The sequence below is a fragment of the Dermacentor albipictus genome, chromosome 2 (genome assembly GCF_038994185.2).
Source record: "Dermacentor albipictus isolate Rhodes 1998 colony chromosome 2, USDA_Dalb.pri_finalv2, whole genome shotgun sequence".
NCBI classification, from domain to species: domain Eukaryota; kingdom Metazoa; phylum Arthropoda; class Arachnida; order Ixodida; family Ixodidae; genus Dermacentor; species Dermacentor albipictus.
The window spans coordinates 30010870-30022124 of record NC_091822.1 but is presented as its reverse complement, the minus strand read 5'-3'; the positions used below and the strand labels follow the sequence as shown (position 1 = coordinate 30022124).

The 11255-nt window shown below is 42.2% G+C and overlaps 1 protein-coding gene across 1 annotated transcript; it reads left to right on the top strand.

Annotated features, from left to right (window-relative positions):
* Window positions 1-649: 649 nt before the first annotated feature.
* On the top strand, window positions 650-9777 carry LOC139055358 (uncharacterized). The gene is made up of 5 exons (XM_070532794.1): window positions 650-787; window positions 3048-3180; window positions 4136-4204; window positions 5267-5347; window positions 7654-9777. The coding sequence occupies exons 2-5, from the start codon at window positions 3132-3134 to the stop codon at window positions 8157-8159; spliced, it is 705 nt and encodes a 234-aa protein (XP_070388895.1). The 5' UTR covers window positions 650-787; window positions 3048-3131; the 3' UTR covers window positions 8160-9777.
* The last annotated feature ends 1478 nt before the right edge of the window (window positions 9778-11255 follow it).

Here is an 11255-nt window from a genome sequence, read left to right as displayed (position 1 = left end):
GAACATTAAAATCCATCGTAAAGGAATGATGCATTGTTTAAAATATGCGAGATGTTAAATTGCTTACAGCACTACTGCCTCGCCAGAGCCCTTGAACCACAAGGGCCTAGAGGCATGTGCTATTCAAAATAATTATCGCAGCGGCATCCTCTGAAGAGAGGAAGCACTACGAACGTGTGGGGCTAATAACATGCAACACAACATCTTTCAAAAAACCTAGGACGGCGTTGATGTCAAAGAGTGGTTCTGGGCCAAGTAACATAACAGGATGAAGGGGGATGTGGTGCCCGTATGCTAAGAGAAAATGTTTTTTTTTCTTTCGGATTCGGCTTCCCGACACTCCAGTAGGACGTGGAGGACGGTCAGCCTCTCCCCGCATCTACCACAGGTTGGAGGCTCGTTTCCCGTGTGTAAGAAGTTATGTGTGCCAAAAGTGTGTCCTATTCTTAGACGGCAGAATAGGACATCTGTCCGGCGGGATTTTGTTACAGGAGGCCAGAAACCTAATTGTGGCTTCATTACATGCAGTTGCTTCTAAGAGAACAGACCGCCGCAGTTCAAAGGAACGCGTAGCGAGCGCTCTACTTTTTCACTCGGATTTGCTCCACCGCGCGCGCGCGCTCAAGATCGCGGAACAACACAGCGCCGGAGAAAGGTGATCCCTACAGCGAGCTGCACCGCCGCCGCGAAGGCCAGCCAAAGGAGATCGTATGTCAGCCATCTCGCGTCGCTACGAAAACACGACAGTCGTTCGTCATGCCTTGGATATAACAGCAAATCCTCCACGGTAAGTGAATTCTAACTTAGGTGCACATTCTACGTATATGTCATGCTATCGCCAGGAAGTCGTCGCTGCGCTTAGCCGACGCGATTGACAAAGGACTAGGCATACGCGCTGTGTCTCTCCATGTCAATCGAAAAAGCCAGTCGTCGCGATAACTGCATGTGTTTTTATCACGTTGCCGTTGTCCGTAAGAGTTTTAAAGATCGCAAACGCTGCCAGAACTATGGTATGTTCAATAAGACGCCAGGCGAGAGGACGCTTAAAATGGTTCGTTCACCAGCCCGTGATTCCGAGCCTATGCGGAGCGTGATTAGCGTGCGTTTTGTTTGTTTGAATTTATTCAGTTTAGCAGTCTACTGTGTACGGAACGCTGTTGAACTAAGGAATCACATAACAGAAGGCGTCATTTTGCTGGCAGCATGCTTTTTTTATAAATAAACCGCGCGCTTGACGGTGTCTCGCGCAGGGGGAAACTGCGACCACTGAAGTTACGTGCAGCACCAGTGCTAGTTAGAAACTTTGCCGCAGGCATTCAGCTGCATGCTGCAAGAGGTCAGTTGGGCGCGTTATCTTGAACTTACTGAAAACGCATGATGAATCCATGTTTTATGCTGAAAAAAGTATGAACCCCATATAAGCGATCTTGCGCGCGGCAGCTACAAGCGACGCGATGGAGATGGCTGTCGCGTTCGCTCGTCGCCTACAAGTCGTACTCCGTGCGAGCGACGATATTGAGCGACGCCTCCCCGGTGTTGCCGGCATGAGGGCTGCAATCACGCGTGACGCGTGCTTTAGTAATTTACGTTGATGTATTTTACTAAAAAAGTAGCATAAAATATTTCCGGAGGTCTTGCCGTAGGTTCTTATCCTTGCACGTATAAAAATTGAATCATTTGCTCGTTCCGCGCTACAATCGGTAGTATTTGAGCGATGTATGTAGTACCTCTAGTTCCGGCTTCGTGCTATTGGCTAGTCGCTCATAGCACTTTCGGGCAAGGAGCGATGATTTCTAGATTTCCAGAACCAAGCCATCTGTTCAAGCGACGGCCCGTTTTGTCGCTCATCGCCGCCGCGCACTAAATCGCTCTCACAGTGTTTATCCCTAAGACTGAACTGTTTTTGCTCATGTATTAAAATGGTGTGGTTATAGGTAGGTCTGGTTTTGTCTCCTGTTGCGGTTTTCGTGCATGGTGCGAAACTGAAAGGATGCTTATGTCTACGAACTCGGTGAATTGTCGAGCAGCTAGTTATGCATCGGCATCGAATATAACGGCTGCTGTGTGGAATTACAGTTGCAAGGGCGCTTTGCATACGCTTATTGTTTTGGACATGCCTGTGCATTTGCTAATATGAGTTGGCGTGTCAGAGTTATGTCATATGAATAGCTAAATCAGCCTTCCTTTGGGGGTTACAAGCGTAATGTGTGCATTTTGCTATTGCATGGCAGATCAAAATGTGTTTATCGGTTTAATATTTTTAGTAGAGAAATAAAATATGAAAATAAAATGTTGCTTTAATTCCGTGTAACCAGTCTGTCGTACACAGAACAATAGGTTGGTGTAATAAACCAATAACTGCGGTTTAACTGCAACTTTTACATGCCTTCAAGAATCTAAAATGCTAGATTTCAAACTGCAGCAGTAGTCGGGTCTGTCAAAAATGAACTCCATTGTGCACCTCATACATGAAAATAAGTTCATGCTTTTTAGTAAGCTTAGATGCAGGCCGCAGTGAACTTTCTTGTTAGTATTGAAATGTGGGTAAGCTTGCCATAACAAGCCTCGTTGCCCTTTTTTATAGGAACATCCATATATCCATTGAACTGAAGGACAATATTTTCATCCCTACTGAGCATCATGTTTGCAGCTATAATCCTCAAATTATGGCTTCAGCAGTGGCACAACCAGGGATGGTGCGGGGGGCACACTGGGCACGTGCTTAGGATGTGTCACAAATGGTGTTTGCGATACACCAGGCTCATGGCAGACCTATGATGTCTGAAAATGACCAATATTGTATTCATTAGCAGGAGTATTTTAACATTCGTGCCGAACGAGGATGAACTGTCCGTTATTTCTTTTTTGTGTAAATCTAAAATTGAAGTTAATTTAGCAGTTGACTGTTGCAGTCATTTGGATGTTTTGCATGCATTTCACTAAGAAGACTAAGAGCTAAGACTTTCTTTTATTGCCATGGCCTTGACTGTCTTGATGTTGTTTTGCACCATGCCCTTGTGTTGACTTTTGCATATGATATTTTTCAGGCACCCGCTTTATATAACTCAAGAAGGCAGCTGCAAGGACACGAGGATGTGAAAGAGCCAGCGGAGCGTAGTGCAGAGGAGCCAATGCCAAAAAATCAAAATACATTGCCATGCAATTTGGACAAGAAAACTAGTATGTGGGTATATTGGGTGTACCATTTGACCAAATGTAACCAAAATCAAGATACAGTATGTTACACCAAGTTGAAAATTCTCACGTGCTCCAGGCAGTCATCTTAACATGGTATACTTATGTAATGTCTCCGATTGGAAAGTCAAATCAAGTATGTTCTCTGGAGACAAACACATAGCAGCAAGTGTCATTGAAAAATTAGAAATGTGTTTTAAAAAAGCTGATTAGTTCTGAGAAGTGACTGCTTTTTGTCTTGCCTCTCAACAGATACATCCATGTGATAAAAAAATAGTGGTACAATGAAATTGCGTATTTGCTTAGTGACATGATACATACTTGCAATGAGCACGGTGCCTGTGTTTACTATAAAAAGCAACAGCCCATGCTTGGTTAGGTTAGGCCCACTACAACATGCAGGCATGGGTGATTTGCGCTTTTTTTTATTTCTGTGTCGTAAGGTTTATTGACGTGCGTATAAGTGCAATGGCACGCAGTATGGCTAGTACAAAAAGGGGGGGAGGAGGCAGATATATGTAGCTCACTGTACACGACACAGGGCAAAGGAAATCCGTGTTCAGCAACCATGTTAAATGCTATGTACGTAAATTTTACAACGCTACTCATTCGAAGTGCATACTGAAGAAAAGTTTTCCAGGGTACATAATTTAGTGCGTAATTTACACTAATTTTGCTCTAACCACTAGACATAATAATTTGAATATACTGCACGGAAAAACCTAGAGTGAATTAAATTGTGCGTCAGCTTCGTGTGTATAGATATAGTCTTTCCTATGCATTAGGTTTTTCACGTAATGCATTACCAGTTGACAGCCTATCTTATGTGTACTCTGTTTACATTACAGTTGTTTATTAGTTTACTCATTTGTTTTGCAACTTATGAAATGCCGGTGTATATATATTTTCAACATTTGACATAACCCTGTATGTTTTGTAGGGACAACCCAGGACGTGCATTTCTCAGCACCCAGTCAACTGCCAGAAGTGACTCGAACACAGGCCACCAGTAAGTGGACATCAGTTGGAATTTCACATTATGCAGTTGGCTGCTGCCTTGTACTGAGGCTTTTTTTTTAATCAGATGGTGGTGTCGTTCTAATGTACATTTTGACCACAAAGGTGCGATCATGTCTCACAGAGACATATATGGTTGCTATTCTCTGCAAGGGACGTGTTCTCGTGTTCGTGAAGCAGTTGTGTTTGGCAGTATTGTCGCCCAATGAGTCAGATATAAACACTGTAACTCGCCACTGCTGGGAAGTAGTTGCGAGAAACACAATATATTATGACGCTGTAAAGTTATTTCATTAATTCGAAGGAAAATTTTGCAGCACAAAAAAAAGGTTGCTCTTCCAGGTAAACATGTCTTTTTCTCACAAGTTATTTAACCAAACCGTGGATGCGTGAAATTCATGACTTATGAATAGATTTTATTTCATCCTTTAGTAATGCTTCCAAAAGAGACTAGAAATAGCATGTGACTACCTCTCCAATCAGCAGATCATACACTTACAGTCATAAGTGGTAGTTCCATGCAGTCTCGCACTCTATATAACCTTTCCTTTCAGCAGCATTGTAACTGGCGGCTGCGTTTTCAGAAGGAGGAGTGCACTTGGCACTGTATATGTATGTGTGAATTCGGATTTCTTTGTATGTGTCGGCTCACTGACACAAACAGTGCAAAAATCAGTTGTACCATGAGGCTGATGACGCCTTCTGCTGCTAGAAATGCGGCACTTCATATTTTATAGTACTGCATGACATTTAAACCAAAGCTAGCACATAAGATGATCAAGAAAACTAACCGCTGTTATAACTGTTTTCCTCAAAGAAAGCTTGTCCTTTATGGACTGTGTTAATCTGAGCTCTCCACCGATGTTTCAGTAGTATCATCCCTTAGTGAGAGAGATTGGGGGCAATTAATCGTGTTAGTCTTTAAGTGGTGTCCTAATTATGTGTATTTGTTCCAACAAAGTTGTCTAGATTACTTTATTGTGTGGTGTAAAGCTTATGAAACCATCAGCAACTAGTGAGTTGCTAACATGCATGTGCATTTGTCACTATACAGGTGGCACTCGGCTGTACCACTGCAGTGCTGCGGAAATTGCCAGCACCAGCGGCTTTGCAACAGCTGTTTCACAGCATGTCGGTATGTGCTAATCTATAGTTTTGTTGGGATGAGTTAGTATTATAGACCACTGCTACTCTGTATTGTGACAGATCCATATGATAAGTGATGTAATGGGCACAGCGAAAACATGTGAATGTTTTACTATGCTACATAAAAAGGCTCTCCTTTTCGTCACTGGAGCATGGGAGAAGAGCATGCAGGCACTCCTGAATGTACATATATTTCAAAACATGAGAGAGACATATATATACATATATATATACACACACATACAATTAAACTAAAATCAGGGACATTCTATCTTTCATTTCGAATTGACTTGTACAGCGCAAAAATACAACACAGACCACAGAGAAGCCCGCATGTTAACAGGTATGATACAATAATTCAACAGGTTTGATACTTCAGGTGTGCTATTTTATGCAAGGGGGAAGGGAAAGGGGATAAAACCAGAAAAAAAGAGTGGAGTGGAAAATAAAGGAATCGTGCCAAAAAGCATGAGAAACATTGTGCAGCCAGGATTGCCAGCAGGACATCTAAGAAGCACTGATAAAATTACATACAGGGCAACCTTACGTATTGTTTGTTTGAATAAACTCAGATCACATGCAGCCATTACTGCAATCAAGTTGTTTCCTTATGTCATGAGGGAATGATGCGGGCCCAAAAAACTGTTTAGAGCTGAAGGATTATGTTCCATGCTTGCCTCATTACCTGCTTTTTATCATATTATCAGCTGCTTATGTTAGGGACAAAAAGTAAGAGTACGAGCTTTTTCCTAATTCGCCATTCCACACAGCATGTCTTTGTGACTATATGTACATGCAGATGATCCATAGATGAAAAATATTCAGTACAGTAGAATCTCATTACAAGATACACTTGGTTGTAAGAGACATCTGAAAAAGGTTTGGTTGGTTTGCCACATTAACAACACTGTACACAAGAGTCACCTTTGTTACTAACGACTTTTTAAGTATTCACTACTTCGAAGGGACACAACCCAGACACATTCACTTCATGCACCTTGTGTGCTCCGAAGGGCGTAAAGATCACGCAATCCTCACACAGGTCAAGTGTGCATGTCTCTTTAGCATGAACTAGAAAAGGAGGGCAACGAGGACAGTGCAGGGCAGAAAGTGTCGACAGTTGAAGCTGACGAGCGTCTAAGAGCACCTCAAAGGCACTGCGAGCAACAAGGCTTGCAAAGTGAAGTGTTTAACTTCCAGAAGTTAGGGAGGAAGCTAACACAATCTACAGTCACCAAAAAGCTGTGAATGTCTTCTTTAAAGGGCCCCTAAACCACCGAGGTTGAAATTCAGTTGCGGTGTTGCAGTTGTACATGTTAAGGCAACGAACACGTAGCCATGAGAGTTTTTCGAAACGGTGCAGTAATAGTGGAGCTACGTGCTTGATTATCAAAAAGTAGTCCCCGCTCATTTTACTCTTTCATCTGGTACACGCCATCTGGATAGTATCGTCTTTTCCTCGCCTAGTACACCTCCAAATGTTACGGGACAGGCCATCACCAACGAGCTCTGTTGCTGCCGCGCAGGCCCGTCATCCTGCGAGGGGTGGCGCTAATGACCTTGCCAATACAATGGAACTGTATGGTGACTCTAGTTGAAGAGCCTCATAGGGAGACCCTTCCGTTGGCATTTCTGTTCTTTGCCCCCATTGGCTGCCCACAATGGCATCGCGAGCGACGCGACGAGGAAGGAGTGTGTATTTGCTTGCAGGCCTCGCCGGCAGTCGTACACTTTCTTTCGACCAATCGACAGCACTGGAAACTGGTGACATCATCAGAGACAGCCTGATGATGTCAGGACAAACTAAGGGGTGCAGGATAGGTCCAGACAGGCGCATGGGGTCGTTTTCGTCATATTGTGGTGCTCCCACAGTGCTACGCACTGTGGCGTTTGGCGTCGTCAATTGTGACGCCATTGTGATTTTGATACGCATGTTTACTTGAAATGTTCAAAAAATGTCAAGTGGTTTAGGGGCCCTTCAAGTCACCCTGAGCAATTATTCCTTCAGATATATCTAAACATACTTTAGTGATGATGCATAATAAGCTGATCTAGTCTGGCTCCTCAGTGTTTTAAAATTTTTGGTTTCGAGAGACATGTTTCCCGTGCCTCTTGAGTATCTCTTCTAATGAGGCTTAACTGTAATGTACGCACACAATTGTGTAACTCCTCCTGCAAGTATTATTCCTTAAGCCTGGTCACTGATGTGCAAAGCTTGTGGTTAAGTTTTGATGTCCGTACTTCTTAGAGCTATGTTTATTAATTAAGGCTGTTCTTATTGGTTCTTCGATGCAGGAGACAATGCCTACGAAATTATTGGCCCTGATGACGAGAGCTCTCAAGGGGCAAACGACATCTCTGTTGCAGAAGTGAGCCCGATACCACCTGAAGTTACCATGACAGGTGGCACGGCAGCAATAGATACAGAGACGGCCATGTCTACTGCAGCTGCAACAGTGTACGAGGCAAGCAGCAGTGTGTCAGCATCAGCAGCAGTGTCAGAAGGAACCGCACCAGGCCTGGTAGAGCAACATGTGTGCTATCACTGTGACTTTTTTTGTAGTGCATTTGCTCAACATACAAAAGCTTTTCACCATGACTGTGAGCCAGTGTTCTTGTGCAGCAAGTGCGAGACTAAGTTAGGTGTTATAACACAGTACAAGCATCACTTTAAAATATGCAAACATATTACAGTTGTTGCCTCCCCAGCCAGCCCACATAGCGACAACAACGTGGAACACATGGTGGGACACACCTCTTCCCCATTAGAAGATAGTAGAGACTGTCAGTGTTGTTGCTAGATTAACTGGTCTTTGTAGGCAACTAGAAGGACAACACAGGTGTCATAAGATTGTTGTTTATGTTGTTGTTGAAGAGGTAAAAAAGAAGTTTGATGCAGCTGAAGTGCCAACTGATATTGAGCAAATCAAAAACAACCACCTGAGAAAGCAACACTATCGAAATTTGGGTATTTATGTGCCGCCAACTCTGGTAAAGATGGCATGGGACAGAAGTGTGATGAAAATCACACAGACACTGCTGTTCCATCACTAGTCACAGTGAGCACTGACTTGTAGGGCAAGAGAGTCAACTGAAACGAACATTATGGCATAGTGTCATGCTCCCATGTGACCACTTTCCATGTTATTTTGCATGATACAGCTCAACCTCCAGAAACGAGACTGCAACTTGTCTGTAAAAAGCTTTCACAAAAAATTATTCACAACACTATTAACACAGCAGTATTTTCTTTTTTTGTGGGTTCGAGGTTCCCGGGTGTCCATTAATGCAAAAATTGCGGAAAAAAAGAACATGTGTCGTACTTACACCTTTTTAACAAGTACGAGGGCGACAGAACTTTTCTAGTCATGCATCTTCATCATACTATCAAGTTTTTAAATGCCTTATAATTATTATTACCAGTTATATCTGAGTGCATTGTATGCATTTAGCAGGTGTAAAATCAGGTCAGTTGGATCAGATGCCTTATCTGCAAGAGAGCCCTATATTCAAGAAATTTGAATTAAAATAGGTACGTTACAGATGCAGTCTATCAGCACTTTATTGCGTGTGGTTGAAGCATTGCTCAATGCTTTTGTGGATGGCAGTTTCAACCGGCACAGCACTTGCGCTTTGGTCACGTGTCTTCAAAGCGGTGTTTACCATTTGTGTTGATCTGTTTGTGTATTCATAGAGCAAGTTTTTAATTTATTTTTTTCCGCATTCTTGTGCTTGCACTAAGCTTGTATAAGGCAGTTACAAAATGGGCGTCACTATAACGAACTGTTCTGTTGAGCTTACACTTGCAAATAATAGTGTTCAGATGGCCGCACTTCCATGTAGGTGCACCGATAGCTTTGGGTATGTTCTCATGTTTGTATAAATCTTATATAAGCTAGTTACAAATTGTATGTCACTAAGCATTGTGATAATCTTTAAAGAACTGCTTGGTTGGTTGTACACTTGTGAATAAGTATTGAGGCGGTGGTATTTCCATGTAGGCGCACTGCTATCTTTCTGTGTGCTCACTTGTTTGTATTAAGCATACAAGGGAGTTACAGCATGTACGTCACTAAGCGCTGTGATATTTTTAAAGAACTGCTTTGTTGGTTTTACGCCTGTGAGTAATAGTACTCGGGTGGCACTAGTCGTGTGTAGGTACACAGGGACCATTTGTATACATTATGCTCATGTAAAGCAGTTACAAAATGTATTTCACTAATCACTGTGATATTTTTTGAAGAATTGCTGTGATGGTTTTACACATGTGAATAATAGTGGTCAGGACACAGTACTTGCGATGTATAGTTGAATTTATACAGTGCCAAGACATGGGCTGTATACGTACCAAAAGAAATGTATGTCATTATATTGTTGTGATTATTACTGTTTGGATTTTATTAAACTCTAATAACATTTTTTCTTGTATCTATTGAGGTATGGCAATTTGTCATGCAACCAAACTGAGGACCTGAACTTGTGTATACAAATAAACAGCTAATTTAAGAGTATACTGCTCATATTCTGCGAAGCCAGTTTAACAAATCTTGTACTACAATGCTGGAAAAATGACAGAACTGACAGGGATGTACAGAAAGAGTTCTGCACTGGCTGAAGGACTGCCCCACACTGGAGTTGGTAATGTTGCGTTTATTGGAGTAGAACAGTAAGTGCACTTCTATTAAAAATGTGACAGTCAATGCAGAAACATAAGGCAGACGAGCAGATGTGGCACATTTTTTTCAGGGCCCTCTATGCCTACTACTGCATTTCTAGTCTTCCTGTGCTCTTCGTATAAGCCCCTGTTCAGCCAAGGTTTTTACTCCATGACCGTTGTTCTACTGGGTTCGTAGCAATAGTGAAGAAAAAAATGCAATGGTTTTCAAGAACTTTCGAGGCCCCGACACAGTAACTTCAAGGACCTCGTGCGATTTGTTTTGTAGTTTTGTAGTTTGGACAGGCAATAACTTGTTCAACAACATCGTTAACTTTAATGCAAACAAAAGAAAACAAAACACATCGCATTTCACTGATTTCAAACATTTGAATGACTGCTAATTTGCCTTTCACCGCCAATCACTAAACGCACACAAGGAAGCATTTCAAGAAAGCGCTCTAAAGTTTTTCTGCAATAGCACAATTAACTACTTGGACCTGCAACATTTGCAGTTTTTGAATACTGTCTGGTTTGACACTGTATGTGATGTCATCTGTTGCCTCAGCTTTTCACCACCAAATAAGCAAGTCATTTGTAATTTCCTTTTATTGTGTCTAGCTCTCGATTTACTCATCACGGCTTTTCTTTGAATGCCTCAACTGTTGAGCTTCCTGCTTCTGCTCCTCCAAGTACATTTGTCGCCGGTTTCCGTGTGCCTAAAACTGGTATCTGCAGCTCCTTTGTAATTTCAACTTTAAGGATGTCGCTTTCCTTCTATTACCTCCACAGACAATTCTCTGTGACATGCGAAGAGTGTCACAGAAGGGAAAAAGAAACGCTTGGCAATGTCTGCTAAGTCTAGCCAAGTGTACAAATTTAAGGACTTTCCAGTACTTCTAAAAATTCCAGGGTTTTCAATGCCTTCAAAATGGCATTTTAGAAAAAAAGGGATTCTAGCACCTAAATAATTTGACAAGCTTATTTTGGCATGGAGTTTGGAAATTCATGCTTTTTAGCTAACGCTGCACTATCTCTATACATGGAAGCCACGAGAGCGCATCATATTGGAGTAAAGAAAAATACTGAAAGCTTTTAATACCACTGTTTTTCTATGGAGCTTCGTATTGCCTAGTTAAGTTTACGAATGTGCCTGGTTTTGGTGGGCGTTTCTTCGACATTTTCTGTGAGAAGTAGATGACTAACCCCCATATTCAGAAATGCATCTTAATACAAAGCTCAT

Bases quoted from the DNA above. Each gene is read 5' to 3' on its own strand.
- LOC139055358 (XM_070532794.1), top strand. From the start codon at position 3,132: ATGCCAAAAAATCAAAATACATTGCCATGCAATTTGGACAAGAAAACT. The intron at 4,205-5,266 runs GTAAGTGGACAT...GTCACTATACAG, and splicing joins GACTCGAACACAGGCCACCA to GTGGCACTCGGCTGTACCAC. The intron at 5,348-7,653 runs GTATGTGCTAAT...TCTTCGATGCAG, and splicing joins AGCTGTTTCACAGCATGTCG to GAGACAATGCCTACGAAATT.